We start from the raw sequence: 15,132 nt of genomic DNA on the forward strand, positions 1-15,132 counted from the left end.
CGTGCCTTTGGTGCTCCCGACGCGCATCCGCCCCCGTACGACACAGATACGTGTGCCTTCGGCCCCCCCGACGCGCATCTACAGTGCACGTGCAGATGATCACGTGCTTTTGGCCGGCGCCCGACGACATCCGCTCCCTACTCATGTTTCTAGAGTAACGACCACGATATCGCGATGCTTTTGGTACTCGACGCACATTCCCCCTCGATATGGCACAGATACGCGCGCCTTTGGCGCATTCACGCCCCCCTTTACTCATGTTTCGGGAGCCCAACAGCTCATAAAAATTCAGCTCAAAAACAGTTCAAGTTTTTTTTGTGCGGGTGGGTGAGGTGAGAAAATTTTTAAACACACCCCAAAAAATCTGTTAACTCATCCTAGAAAAACAATCTCGTGGCTTATGGTGAGGGGTGGAACGACCAAATATTAGTGGAATTTGTCGTCCCACTGCACCCTTAGTTAGTTTTACAAAAACATAGGGAGCTTATATATAAACAGCTTGAAAAGAGGGCGGTTTAGTGAGTATGGGCGATTTGAAGGTTGTTTAGTGGAACGGGTTTTGAATGAGGGAGGTGAGCATTCCCTTGAATCGTTCACAATTTCACACTTGACTTGAGTTGAAGCGATGATGTTGACAAGAAAATTAGCTCAAAAGGTAACATTTCCTTCTTTTTCACTTTCATCGTTTTGCTCCAAAACTCCCACGACTACTAGTACTACACTACTACCCAATACAACTTGGTATCCACTGTATTAGATATGTTGAGAAGAAAATTAAGTCCAAAGGTAACATTTCCTCTTTCCAAAACTACTACTCAGCAACACCACTTGGTCCTGTTTATTCGTTTAGAGAATTTGGTGAGAGAGAGGTGTAAATCTGGCAACTTAACCTTTGACGAGGCATTGGCTCTGTTCAATCGTATGATTCAGGCCAGACCCAATTTGCCTTCCGTTTTCCCATTCAATCAGCTGTTAGGAGCCCTTGTCAAGATGAAACAATATTCTACGGTATTAGATATGTACAAAACAATGACTTGTGCAGGAGTCCAACCAAGCGTTGTTACTCTTAACGTTTTGATTAACTGTTATTGCCACTTGGGTCGTGTCGATTTTGGTTTCTCCGTTTTCGGTAACATTTTGAAACTTGGGTTCGAACCAGATGCTATTACTTTCACCACTCTTCTTAAGGGACTCTCTTTGCATGGCAAACTAGCAGAAGCTGTCAAGTTACTCCACAAGATTGTGGACAATGGGTATCCTTTCAATGATTTTACTTATGGCGTCGTGATCAACGGACTTTGCAAAGCTATGAATGCTGGGGCTGCCCTTAGGCTGTTCAAGGCAATGGATAGGCCTGGTGTAGAGATTTATAATATGATTATTAACGGCCTTTGCCAACTTAAGAGATTAGATGAGGCCATGCAACTTTTTAAAGATATGACTAGCAAGGGTTTAAAACCTAACAACTTCACATACAGCATTGTTATAACTGGCCTATGCAAGGTTGATAGAATTGTGGATGCACAAAATGTTTTCAATGACATGCCAATTCATGGGCTGAGTCCCAATATTGTCACATATGGGGCATTGTTAGAAGGATTGTTTACTCATGGTTGTGTTTCAGAAGCTATGGAGTTGTTCCTTGTGATGGAAAAGAATGGAATAAAAGCCAATATTGTGATTTACACCATCATCATTGATGGTATGTGCAAAGCTGGGGAGCTTAGTAAGGCAACGGAGATCTTTTGTAGCTTAACTGCCAAAAATTTGCAACCCAACACCATAACATATACCACAATGATCTACGGTTTTTGCAAGAGAAGGATGATATCTGAAGCTCAGGATTTGTTCGTAGAAATGGAAGAAAAGGGTATTGCACCAGATGAGTTCACTTACAATATCATGATCCAGGGATTAATCGTTGAAAACGATATCCCTAAGGCAGTGCGATTTCTTACAGAAATGGTTAAAAAGGGTTTTTCGGTGACTGCAGAAACTATGTCTAAAGTAGCAGATTTGCTTGTGCTTGCGAAGGGTGTTCCCTATTATGAATCTGTGGAGATGCTTCGCGAGTTCTTGCTACATGACTAAGGGTAAGGTAATAAGCTGGGTTCTGCAACTACTAACACTTGGATGTCTTTTTCTTATATTATTTTCCAGAATCTGAAGTCATTTAAGAAGAATTTGGAAAATATCTCTTCGTGTTTAGGGCAACAGATCATAGTCTGTGAAGTCTCAAAAACATTTTAACTTTAGTTCTACCGAAGCTTTGTTCGAAGACGAAAGAGACTGTATTTCACTATTTTGTAAATCAGAAGGCATATTTAGGAATGAAAAAAAAAATGTCTAGCTGTTGGAGACAAACAACTGCATTTTAATGCCCTGTAAAAGTAACGTACGGACTGGATAGAATATTGTGTTTACAGAAGTTGGTAAGTATAGTTTATCTTCACGAGTCGGGTTATTGACTATTTCAAGAACATCTTGTTGCTCATAATCATTGTTTTGGTTTTAGTTTTGGTTTGTTTGTCTGTTTTTTTTTGGGGAGGGGATGGGGCTTAAGTATAAACTGACTTCTTAAAAATCCATCTATAGAGCAGGATTGACTTTGACCTATGTTAAAAGAGTTTTCTCATGCTGGTGACTTACTTATCTTAATGAAATACGAAGAAAATTTTCAGAGTATAACACATATTCAAAATATTTTTATTAATTTTCCATACCTGTATGCCATACCCGTGTCCTATCGTACCCTATGCCTGTGTCGCCGTGTCGGTACCCATACCCGTATCCGTGCATCGTAGGTATTATGGGTTCTTGTTTGCCCAGGGTCTGCCAGCAATTTGACAAAGCCCGGGGCTAGATGTGATGGAGAACTGTTCTTTCTGACTACAAAACAATATAAGCATGGAGTTCCTCACTTCTGCATAACTTGATCTCGTTCTTTATGCTTCCAAGGTATTGCTTGGTTTTTTCTCACTGTTCTATTTTCTTTATACTGCCTTTTCTGTTAGTTATTTCCTAAAATATAAACTCAATAGTGGCTGAAGTATTTCATATGTACTAGGAATATTTAAGTTTACAGTCAAGTGAAGGTTCTGGACATTTTTATTGACAACTTCATATTTTATTTTCATTTCTATTATCTGAAAGTGTGTCGACTTCTCTGTATTGCACTAGCTGTTTATATTGGTCTGATCTAATTACCAGGATACCATGCGCTGTATTTCTGGCAAGCCCTCACAGATAATGCAAAGATATTGTTTTAGCTCTCTCTTTTCCCTTTTCTTTTAAAGAGTAAAACGTTTCAACTGTTTAAACATTTCAAAGTTTATGGTTTGCGGATTAGTTACAGTATAAATGTATTGTTGTTAATGGAGAGAAAAGAGGATGCGGCCTAATTAGCCTTCTATCACTTCAGTATATACATTAAAATAAGAGTTTACAATAATAGAAACTTCCTAAATAACCCATGGACGCGGTGGCCTCACCATAGAAATAAAAGTTATATGCTTTGGCACTTTTAAAATAGCATCGGAAGTTGACATCAATGCAGATATTATATCAGTTTAAATGGTATGTTTGATACTTTATAGATGCATATTGGAAAACCCTGTATCCTACTGCATGCAAAAAGTCCTGTTTTACTTGTTGGCTGATTAATTTCACACATGGGGATAACATTCTTAAATTGATGCATGATATAATTTTGGCTTGCCCACACCAGATGAGCGGTACTGTATGGGGAATGGAGTGATCAAAGATGTATCCTCACTCTAGATAATTGACAGAAGAGGGAGAAGGCCGTTTCTAATTGCTTTGCCATATCTGTTACTGCAGGCAGTCGATTGCAGAATATCAGCAGAAGACTCTTTTGGAAACTGCAAATACTCCTGGACTAGTGCAAGCTGGGAAGTAGCGTTGGAGCTTTGTTCCCGAGGCAATCTGCTCATCATATTCCAGACAGGAATGACAGAAACTTGTTCGAAAACTTTTTGTCCTCCTATATTGATAAGTAAGAGATAAAACAGCTCTATGGTGCCATTGGGGTTGTGATTCCATCTTTGGGAAGTCTGATATTCAAGGTTAGCGGTTGGGTTTTTATGGTAAAATAGTGGGGGAAGGTCTAGGATTCGAGATGGCCAGCCAGAGTTTGTATTTTGAAGTAAACATTATGTCCTCAATTGAATTGTACATTTGAGCCTTTGAGGTACCCATGTAAGTTGTTACAACTATTCAGTGAAACTCTCCTGTAAATTCCTTCCCTTTGTAGTTTGTGAAGTGTTTCTGGTGTTGAATTGCCTTGTCCAATTTTGGATACATCATTTTTCCAGTGTTAAACCGCTTATGTTGCAAAACCAACAAACACCACTCAATTGCGCAATTGATGTTTTGGGTTTGGCAAGATTTTGGTGGTATTTGAATTGATGGGAAAGGCAAAGGGTGGTTCAATTTCATCAGGCTGGCCTCTGCTGTTGGGACTGGATTTTTTTATGTCAAGCGTAAGAATCCTCGAAAGATGACTGAGAAACTCAAGTTTCGGAAATTTGATCCTCGGGTTAATCGTCATGTTCTCTTACTGAGGCAAAAATGAAGTGAAGGCTTGCTTTGTTTCTGCTGTTTATGGAAATTTGATCCTTGGGTTAATCGTCATGTTCTCGTTGCAACAATTTCGGTTGAATTGAATTAATTTTGGCTCGTATGTACCTGTGCATTTACTAGTTATTAATTTTCTTGATTTTTATGTGATACAGTGAAAAGAATGGCAAACTAGGCTCGTTTCAGTCATCTCAGTGGACGTTTGCAGCATCAGTTCATATATTTTTGTGTTTCTCACTCTTCGTCAGAAGTTTAACCACCACTCTTCCTGTGTTTTATCTGGACAAAATATCATACCGGCCGGGCGGATTGAGACTAGGATTTTTCTGTGGAAGATATTAAACATGGGACTACTTGGTAGGGTTGTGATAGAGCTTATTATTAGCTAATTACTTGTGAAAGAAAAACAGTGTAAAACAGTGTAAAACAGAGAAGACTGGGGGTTTGACGACTGCAGGTGATCATATGTTCCTTATGGTCAGTTCCAAAGATGTAATTCTTACATAGTTCCATTAGGGGTTGTAGTTTATGTACAGATAGCCCTTGACTGATGCCCTACTGTCTAATGTAGTGTCCTGAGCCGGTAATGATTGTTCTGGTCTTGTGGATCCTTGACTGACGTCCCTACCCTTTTTCTGCTTACCATTGTGTTTATACTTGGTGCGTCAAAGCCTAAAATCCTAAAATACATGCTAATAAACCCTAAAATCCTAAAATGCATGCTTACCATTTTTTTTTGTACCAGTTGGCTCACTCATAAATCCCACTTGTTAATCATACCAGCGGTGACAAAAATGGCTAGATGACTTGTCACCTCATCTGTTTTCTTCCTCCAAGTTATTGTAAGCTTTCGAACTCCTCTAGTCAAAAAACATGCAGGATGCAAATATGACTCTATGAGAGCTTCGCTTGACAATATTTATATAGGGATTTTAAAGTTCAGTCCCCCCCTCTCTTCACCACCAACCTTCTCACACAAGATGCAGGCAGAACTTTTCCTGCAAATTTTTGTGAACCAGCGCAACTCCTTCCACAGTCCCAGATAGATGAATGCTCTAAACTGGCACAAATGGTGTGTCCGAAGCCAATCACTTGAATGGTTGTAGTGAATAGCTAATTGTAAGATAACTTCAGGATCGACAGTAACACTTCACCACACAACATATGACTTGGAAATGGAAGAAAGAGAAGTATAAAGGCACACTTCTATTTAACAGTCAGATTATTCTTTATGTGATGGAAAAGAAGAAACATGTTACAATATGTCTGACAGAACAAAAACATACACAAAAGCAACAAATCTACGAAACAATCTCAACAGATCTTAGTTTTGGGAACTAAATGCAATAACACAAACAAATCTACAGACAGTCTCAACAAATCTGAGAAAGGAGAAGGTGGTAGAGAAAAGCATACAAATGTACTGGGTATAGTGTTTTCCCATAATATGTTGATATCTCCACACCCCCTTGACTCCCTGTTAGATCTAACTACAAGAAAGACTATTCCCTTTTCCTACCCAACTCAGATGCAAAGAATGAGAAAACTAGGCTACAGAAAATGGAATTCTAAAGGTCCTGTGCTTTGTTGTCTTCCACCTTATCTTCAGCAATCTTCAATACCACCATATCTTCAGCCATCTTTGCCACCATGTTATTATCTTCAGAAATCTTTGCCACAGTGTTGTCTTCAGCCGTCTTTGACACCAAGCCATCTTCAGCCATCTTTGACACCACATTATCTTCAGCCGTCTTTGACAGGACAGAAGAAGCAGCAGCAGCAGCTTGCAGACTTTCAAAATTTTCACTCTTGCTCAGCCATATCTCAATCTACAATTGAAGGGGAAAATGATTGGTCACTGACAGATGACAAGAATAGATAATCAGAGATATGAGATCTCTTCAACTCACTTTAGCTTTCTGGATAAGCTTGCCTTTGTTTTCATCTTTCATGCCAACAGTAGATGTCAAAATCTCTGTACAACTCCAAGAAATATAAGTCTGTTAATGTAAGTATATACACAATAGAAGTATGTGCATAACATGTTGCAAATTCCATTAAATGGAAAGGAAAACTGTATGAAAGAAGAGGACTTCTTACTCTTCTCAATAGCCAGCCCATTGTTCTTCAAAATCTCAGCAATAGTGACAACTGTAGCAATAGCTGAATCCGGACAGTGCAAAGGTTAGGACATGGCAATTGCTCAAGATAACAGAGAACACAATAGTCCTACTACCGTAATGAAATATTCCCAGACAAGAGTTGCTCAAAACCTATATGCATACTACTACAATGTCATTGGCCAATAGGACGCAAATTAGAAATCAGAACTGTTACCTGCAGTGTGCCTTGTGTCAAAACTCAAAACACAATCAAGTGATCAACCATCTAGCACATTAACTTTAAATTATATACACTGACATTTCTTATCCTTTAATCCATGCACGATGCATGTACAACAAACTGTTTTCAAAGATGACTATTAAGATTGTTTCAAAATGGATCAGTGATTGATTCTATGATATTAAACAGAAAATAAATAACCTTGTTTCTGGAAAAAGCAAACAATCAATGATTTTAACGTAAACAAACACAGAATAACACAAGTTGAAAAGAATTATACCCATGCCCAAGGCAGAAAGTTCGACCTCTTCATGAAGGCGCATATACTTCTGCACAACATAAACAAAAATATACAAGTAACATTAGAAAGATGATATAACAACTTACACAAGAACAAAATTTGTTTACACTCAAAATCAAAATAAAAAATCATCTCAAAGATCAACAACATGTAATAACTTATGAATCGTGCGTAACTTAATAATCCAAAAAACAAAACAAGAAAGATCAACTAATCTTTAGGATCTATAACAGAAGAACAGAGCAACAACATTTGACGTAAAACTCATAACAAACAACGAAAAGAAGATTAAACGACCTTGGCGAGATTGACGTAGAAGAAGAGAGGTTTCTTAGTATTAGAAACTTGGATTCTATTCTTCTTGTGCCCATTAACAGAAGATTCACGACCATTAACAATGTCGTTATCATCGCTCTTCATAATCACTTCCCCAGCGTTGGTTATCACTTCCATTTTTGTTGCAGATAAAAATGGGAGAAGAAAAACATGCAAGTGAAGAATGTTATGGAAAAAGTTGGTTATATATAGAAGCGAGAGACAAGGTTAGTTTTAAACACGTGTTTGTTTGTCACTGGTTTTCTGTTAGCGGTTATTACTTATTAGAGAATTTTGTCTGAAACGTTTCGGGTTGAATGACGGAATTGTCCTCATATTGGATTTCCTTATTTAGTTATGGCAGTTAGACGGACTTTGTTTTCTGGTTATGTTGGGTTGGCGAGCTTTATACAAAAACTTCTTCTGAATTTGTATTTTAAAATGCTTTTAGCTTATTCAGTCTTACATTATATCGTGGGCGTAGCAGTCAATAGTGTAGTATAATAACCCATGATGATCGGAAATTGGAAGTGGTAGTGAAAAATCATGTTATTTTGTTCCCAAGTTGCTAGTAAATCAAAGGAACGAGGTACACAACTTTTTTCTGCTACTAGAAAAAAGAGAAACATTTACGAAATTCATCATTCAGATAATGGAATACAACCCAAAATTTAGATGAGCACACCTGCACAAAATTGTCCCGGAGAGTGCCCCTGCCCTGCTGCATGGGCTGTTGCAGAGGAGCTGCAGACTGGTAACGTGGCATGGTGGTTATACATGTAAGCTAGTAAGGAAACTGAAGTCCTGAGGTACTAGGAACATTGCGTGTGCCTTGCTGAGATGTAATAAGAGCACCCATCCTCTGAGGATCCATTGAGGGATAATAGCTCTGTCCAGACAGGGGAGGAGGAACATTGGAATAGTGAATGGTTTTGGCTGTTGTTCCTCAGTGCCTGGCAGTTGATAATACTGATTGTGCTGTTGGGATGTGGACGCTCTTATCATCATCTCTCCATGTCTTCCTTCCTTACCACCATTGCTCTCTAAAGTTTTCTTCGCTGTCTGTGACTTCCCCCATGACAGCTTCAGTCTGAGACCCTGTATGACCACTTTGTTTGAGAGCTCTTCTGCTGCCTTTTCAGCTTCTTCTCTAGTTGTGTAGGTTACAAATGCACATGCACGTTGGATCACCATCCTTAAGGATTCAATCTGACCGTGAGCATAAAAGTAATCCCTCAAATCGTCCTCGCTAATCCTATTATCAAGCCCACCAACATACAGGGTCTTAACACTCTCATCTGCAGGCGGTAACAAAGATGGCATCTCACCTGCCTTGTTCAAAAGCTTCAATGCAACTGGATCTTTATTTCTGCAGATAATAGATTAAGGGTCAGAGATAAGAAACCACATATTCCATTACTAGAGACTCACAGATAAGCATATATTGAAACATATTAGCTGTTCAGGAATGAGTACAATGAGGTACTTGTTGACAAAAACTTACAATAGCACATTTAGACATGACAAAATAAACTTAATAAAGTAATGACTAATGAGTTGACAATCTAGGTGACAAGGAGAAGGCAAGTGAGACACATTGATCATGTACAGTGAATTCAACCAAGGGATAGATGTCTGTCAAGCAGAGAACGGCTAAAGGCATGTACATCTCTCGATCGTATCATATATCCAATCTGCCTTAACTAGAGAGGCTATCTAGAAAAATGGACACAACATTCACTTCAATAGGGACTGACTGTAAGTTACTATCAGGGTATCCCTACATTGATGGGAGACTCGCTTGTTAATCCCAGTAAAAAATAGCAACCAAAACCAACCACTCTACGAAGGGATATCCTTTTTATCCCCGCTATTGAAGTATTTTGGATCTTAAGGAACAATTCACCACAGTTTCTAAATACAAAATGGCTAATGTTAGAAACATGATATTGTGAGCCCCTATCATACAACGGTTCTGAACAAAAGAATTTGAATGAGGTTAATCTGAATATTATTAAAGTTACAGTAAGGTGAGTATAGCAATAAGGCAGATCTGTCCAGATGCATTGTGCAATAGCCATTGTGTTGTATGTCCCTAGAATTTGGTAAGTGAAATTGGGATTATATAGGTTCAGGGTGGATAGTAGCTTTTTCAGCAGATTACTTGGATCATTTCCCATATCAGTGATGTATTGAGTGAAAGCCATTTACGTACTGCTAATTTACAAGGTAAATACAACACGTAGATAAATGTTTTTTAACAGTGTTCTGTCTTTCCATGATTTGCAAATACACGTTTCTATTCCTAGAGGGTAAAAACAACTATACAATTTTACATTTTCATTTATTCTCCTAACATAAGTAAACTTGAAGAACTCATAGAAAGTGGGGATTTACCACATAAAAGAATTCAAGAACTAGTAGATCTGGATCTGGGTCATACTATAATTTTTCTGTTCACTGTCAGAGTTATTCTATGCATGCATCATTCGTACATGGTTCTGTTTTTCTAAGAGTAGAGAATAAAATAGTAAGCAAGTTTACAAATATCTATTTCTTTACAGGGCGTTTACTTATAAAACTAATATATGAAGATAAATGCCAAAAGAGAAAGATAGTATCCTCATCATGGCACATCAATTTAGACAAGAGTAAGGCACATTCAAAGAGAAAAACAAGAAAATTGTACCGACAAATTGCAAATTTAAACAAGGAATTAGACATAACACATACCCAAAGTAACGATCCTTTATATTTTGCTTCGCCAGGTCTCCAGTGATGGGCATTTCATGCCGATAAGGGCATTCATCACCTCTTGTGCATCCACCTCTGACATAGAAACTACAAACATGTGGTTTATTTCTTACGTAATACGGTTGTGTCCTCTGAAGTTTTAGTAAAGTGTCATCTGGGCGTGCCTTCCCATAGGAGGATTGATAGTCAATGCCAGCTCTAGCCTGTAAAGAAAACCATTTAAACTTCATAAGCTCTATTAGCAAAACCGTATAAATATACATGAATGGGTAGGAAGCCTAACTCAATGGTGAAAGGGCGAAACAAATAAATGTGCAAACAAATAGCAAACTGAAAATTTGGCAAGATACATGGTGAAAGGCTATGAATCCACATACCTTGCGGTCATGCTCCTGTGCAAAGTAGTCCCTATTCACGTCGCTCCTAGAGTCCTAGGAATAGAATCACTGTTATTAATAATACCCAGTGCAGTGTCTCGAACCTGAACTGGTAACCCATGGTCAAGATCCAAGATGCACACTTGGCAGACAAGTTTTAAATTAGAGCACGTCTGACAAATCTCCGTCTTCTTGTACCCAGCACGGGGAGCAGGCTGCCACTTACACACCGCGTACAAACTTTGCATTCCTTACCAAAATTTTCTTTTAACTGTGACATGAAACATAAACAAGAAGTATTAGCATTGCCAACGTACATATTGCGAATGGCTAGGAAAAAAAGAGAGGCAATACTTACCATGTTAATGTAGGGGTTGGGGCCTCTGGTTCCCATAATGCCATTAATCACTGCTGCTTCGTTTGCTTGTTTAATAACAGTAGAGAGCAACAGGGGTGATTGAAGAGAATATAAACCCCGTGGGCTTTACCTAATTGAACTCTAATAAATCCTAATTCCTAATTGAAAGTGCTAATTCTACGGCGAATCTGATTGTTAATATACCGGTAAATCTCGGATATGTATATATATCGGAATTTCATGAAGCCGGCATCTCTTCTCCACAGCTAATTGCCTAATTCTGTGGGTTGCCTGAATATAGGATGTTGACGGTAGGGGTAAAGTCTATTAGTCAAGAATTTTTAGTTTTGCAATTTTTATTAGTTCCGTTTTCCCCATAAATGTCAACAACATCCCAGGAAGTTTGATATATATATATATAGTCTAATGGTGCGGCGGTGTTTTTGTTGAAAACTAGTATATTTGGAATAAGAAATTGCATAGTGTTAAATGAAAAACTAGAAAATCACTAACTCTATGACTAGCTAGCTCCCCTCAACTGTTAATGAGAAAAGATCAATGCAAGAGGGAGAGAGATGTGTTTTTTTTTTTTTTTTTGTATATGTCAAAAGAGAAGACGAGGTGGAGAAACTTCATTTACGCAATGATATGCAACACCTACTGTGATTCCAAGCTCATATAAGCGAGGAGAACAGATTGGCTGTTATAAAAACCTTTTTTTATTTTATTTTCCCTTTTGACACGGTCCTTTCTTCTTCTTCTTCTTTTTAACCTTGTTAATTTGTACGTTATATTAGCTTGCAATCACATTAGTTGTTGCTTATGCGTCCACTGGTGAAGGTTCAGCATCCCCGTTTTCCGATTTTCCAAGTGGGAAGCAAAAGAGAAATCCTTTGTTTGAGAAGAAATCTCCGTGTAAATAAGATCCTTTAACAAGTCAAAACTCTTCAACACTAACAATACTTTAATGAGTGTCTATTTATTGTACTTAATGTAAAAGGATATTAATGATTGTCTTTACAAGAAAACATCTTCAACTAGAAAAAACTGATCATCAATAACCTCAACAGTGCACGTCTACTGCCAAGACAGAGATGTCATGTCGACTCACTAAATTGTGCAGGGTGCAGTCCATATCTACTCCATTTTCCTAACCAACGGGAGGCCCATTGAGGTCAAAATCCCTCATTACCTTCGAGCTAGTAGTGGTGGGACTCTCAACCACCACTGTCTGACAAGGTTCAATTATTACTCGTGGTATCATCTCCAAGTTAGTAGCGGGAGTCTCGACCACCACTGTCTGACTAGGTTCAGTTACAAGCGGTGTCACCACCGAGCTAGTACTGATGGGAGTTTCGACCACCTGTGGGGGACCCAACTCACCCCAGTGACATCTCTTGTGTCCCCCAAGAGCTTGACCTGTAGGGAATGACTTATCGCACATCGTGCACGGATGACTGCCTTTGCCTGCTGCTTTATTGGTTACTCTAAAATTTTCTGTAAGATTTTTTCCAGAGCAATCCTTGTTTCTCTTGTTATGGCTAGACCTATGACCACCTAAGGCTTGGTGAGAAGGGAAGGACCTGGAACAAACATTGCACCTGGATATGTTGTTGCAGGAAGTTCCTACCTTGTTTTGTGCTAAACCGATCAGACTCGTTCCTACTTCAGCTGCTTCTGGATTTGTTGCTGTTATTTTCTTGCCCATAACATCACGAGACATCCTAGAAACTCGACGATCCTCTTTGGTGGAAGACCTCTCCTCTGCCTTTTCATCTGTTTTTTGCTTCCTGGATGCAAAACTAGTAACCTTTGCGTCAGCAGCTTCCAATTCTTCTACTCGCTTCTTTACCTTGAGAAGGTCTTGTTCTTCTCCATGTGAATCTTTAGGATGAATAGTTGGTCTACTCATCTCTTCTTGAACTTCAGTGCGAGCAAAACTCTTATGATCTGCAGGTACCTGTTCCAAATGATCCTCTTTATTGTTATGACCAGAATTATTGACAGAGGAATAACGACTTTTGCGGCCTCTCTTTGCAGTTGGCCAGGTCCTTGGGTAAGGTGTCCAGAGGCTTGAAGATGATGATGGCACTTGATCACCAGTAATGCCCTTGTTTGTAAGATCAAGAGAAGAAACAATCGAATTATTATGCCCTCTTGACGACATGTTCATCAAATCCACTGAAGTAGTACGATTTCTTGAGTATGAAGAGTCGCTGTTTCTTGCAGTCACGCCAATGGCTGTGGGAGTTGCAGCTTCCCTCCATTCTTTTCCATGGTGGATGCTCATGTGACCGTGCATTGCTTTCTCGGAAGGGAAGCTCTTTCCACACACCGAACAGTCTGTTTCTCTGGACTTTTCCTTATGATCAATGGTCCACTTCCTCTTCTTCATAGGGTGGTAGGGATTTTGTTCCACTTCATCCTTATCCGTATATGACGATGACTCTGACTGGGCAGCATGAACTCTCTTTAATCCCACCGCGGTGGAAGAACTGTATTTGGTTTTCGAGAGTTGGTCAAGATTTCTATCACCAATTGTACCATCCCCACCAGCTGGATTGATTTGAAAAACGTCTTTGCTATCAGACTTTGCCCATCTATAATACGCCTTAGTAACTTCACTATCAGTACTTGTTGCATGGGATTTTTGTTTTACTTCTTCATCTTTGGAGAATGGCTGACAATGAGGAATCTGTTGATCCATCAGAGCAACAAAGGCAAAAGCAAGAAAACTAGGTTTTAGAGAGAAAAAACGAGTGAAGAAAAAAGCTTGGGTTTTTAGTGTTAAAATAGTGGAATAGTGTTGTTTGGTTTGGAATTCCTAATTGCTGTGAACAACTCACTTCTTCTTCCATTCTGAAAAGGAAACTTGGAAAAAGTGCATTTTTAGATAGATACCTTAGTGAACTATGATACTACTTTTGGTATGGAGCGAAAGTTTGTTTGCTCTACGAGTGCGAGTTTAAATTGGTGGTCAAGTTACCTAATCACTGTGTAACTCACTCACCTCCTAAAATTATCCCGTGTTTGTAAAAAAAGAAACTCTAGCTATAACTAGTTAATTACAATTCTAGGCAGACATAGAAAAGATCCCCAGTTTTGGGACCGCCCTACTGTGACAACCAAGGGCATCCTTAATCTTACTTAGTACTAGATTTTGGACCCGGGCATACGCCCCGCCTCGATCCAATATTATACTTTCTAAAATAGACTTTAAAAATTATTTTTGCTCATTATTATTATTATTATTCTCCTAAAATTTCATCATCATTTTATTATTTATTTATTTATTACATAATTTTTATAACATACTAAAATTAATTATTCTTGAATTGAGTTATTCAGATCCAAATAGATCCAAATAGATGGTGTCTAAGAAATTGTTGTTAGAAAATCCTATACCAAAAATCCTTCTTATTAATTTCCGAATTTAAATGTGTTTTGTGGTTGAGGATTAAGTTGGCTATAATAATAGGATACGTGAAGTTCCCCTTTCGAATGGAAATTGTAAGTTTTATGAGAATGTGGGTAGAATTGCAGGAGATTGAACCAATAATTCCTGATTGTAGCATTTGTTTTGACTGAGCAATATTGTGATTGTGACCAATAATCAGTAAACTTACTACACATCAATGCGAACGTGTTTGACAAATGTGAATGTTAGCTGCAGATACTCGGGTCAAACTTCAAAGTAATGTATAATACAAATGATAAAGAGTGTCTTTGTTCCACTATATATACGGATTGGCGGGGACGGCTAGTACTCTTTAGAGTCACACTTGCTACCTAGTGCTTCTGACAGATTGACATGTTTTGGTAGATATGGTGTGGTTCGTACATATGGTTTGTCTCCTTTTTGTTAATTTACAAATCTACTTATGATCATGACTCATGAATAGTTAGTTGTTTTTGTAATTTTGTCATCATTAAAACAGTTGTAAAGACTTGATGGCTGTTCTCGGTGTTTACCTTGGCCACCTACCTCTGAAAGTGGAATACCTACCCAGCACTCAAATAAACGAAATAAATGAACCCCCCCAAGTCCTAATGCAACCCCATTTTCCACGCATACATGACAAAAT

The 15,132-nt window shown here is 38.6% G+C and overlaps 3 protein-coding genes and 1 pseudogene across 12 annotated transcripts; 1 reads left to right on the forward strand and 3 right to left on the reverse strand.

Annotated features, from left to right (window-relative positions):
• The first annotated feature begins 440 nt into the window (after window positions 1-440).
• Window positions 441-4,745, forward strand: LOC147518593 (uncharacterized). Of its 8 annotated transcripts, none has more exons than XR_015211839.1 (3): window positions 441-2,098; window positions 2,830-2,958; window positions 3,841-4,298. XR_015211839.1 is itself a non-coding variant. In XM_086590399.1 (2 exons), the coding sequence occupies exon 1, from the start codon at window positions 760-762 to the stop codon at window positions 2,089-2,091; it is 1,332 nt and encodes a 443-aa protein (XP_086446525.1). In that variant the 5' UTR covers window positions 441-759; the 3' UTR covers window positions 2,092-2,098; window positions 3,841-4,298. The 8 variants fall into 8 exon arrangements, 2 of the variants coding, with proteins under 2 accessions (XP_086446525.1, XP_086446526.1); XR_015211840.1 differs by having other exon boundaries at window positions 441-2,093; XR_015211837.1 differs by adding an exon at window positions 4,335-4,745 and having other exon boundaries at window positions 442-2,958; window positions 3,841-4,218.
• A 1,063-nt stretch (window positions 4,746-5,808) lies between these two features.
• LOC147518594 (uncharacterized protein At2g34160-like) lies at window positions 5,809-8,384 on the reverse strand. Of its 2 annotated transcripts, none has more exons than XM_086590404.1 (5): window positions 8,244-8,384; window positions 7,223-7,271; window positions 6,700-6,762; window positions 6,510-6,574; window positions 5,809-6,428 (listed from the first exon to the last, which is right to left on the reverse strand). In XM_086590404.1, exons 1-5 carry the CDS (start codon window positions 8,322-8,324, stop codon window positions 6,168-6,170), a joined length of 519 nt encoding a protein of 172 aa, XP_086446530.1. In that variant the 5' UTR covers window positions 8,325-8,384; the 3' UTR covers window positions 5,809-6,167. The 2 variants fall into 2 exon arrangements, with proteins under 2 accessions (XP_086446530.1, XP_086446529.1); XM_086590403.1 differs by lacking the exon at window positions 8,244-8,384 and adding an exon at window positions 7,541-7,786.
• Window positions 8,090-11,187, reverse strand: LOC147518595 (zinc finger CCCH domain-containing protein 40-like; annotated as a pseudogene). The gene is made up of 4 exons (XR_015211842.1): window positions 11,048-11,187; window positions 10,690-10,960; window positions 10,292-10,515; window positions 8,090-8,927 (listed from the first exon to the last, which is right to left on the reverse strand). The product of XR_015211842.1 is annotated as a zinc finger CCCH domain-containing protein 40-like (transcript).
• A 391-nt stretch (window positions 11,188-11,578) lies between these two features.
• On the reverse strand, window positions 11,579-13,882 carry LOC147518596 (uncharacterized). The gene has a single exon (XM_086590401.1). The coding sequence runs from the start codon at window positions 13,752-13,754 to the stop codon at window positions 12,198-12,200; it is 1,557 nt and encodes a 518-aa protein (XP_086446527.1). The 5' UTR covers window positions 13,755-13,882; the 3' UTR covers window positions 11,579-12,197.
• Window positions 13,883-15,132: the final 1,250 nt, after the last annotated feature.

The sequence above is a fragment of the Coptis chinensis genome, chromosome 2 (assembly GCF_015680905.1).
Source record: "Coptis chinensis isolate HL-2020 chromosome 2, ASM1568090v1, whole genome shotgun sequence".
Lineage (NCBI taxonomy): Eukaryota > Viridiplantae > Streptophyta > Magnoliopsida > Ranunculales > Ranunculaceae > Coptis > Coptis chinensis.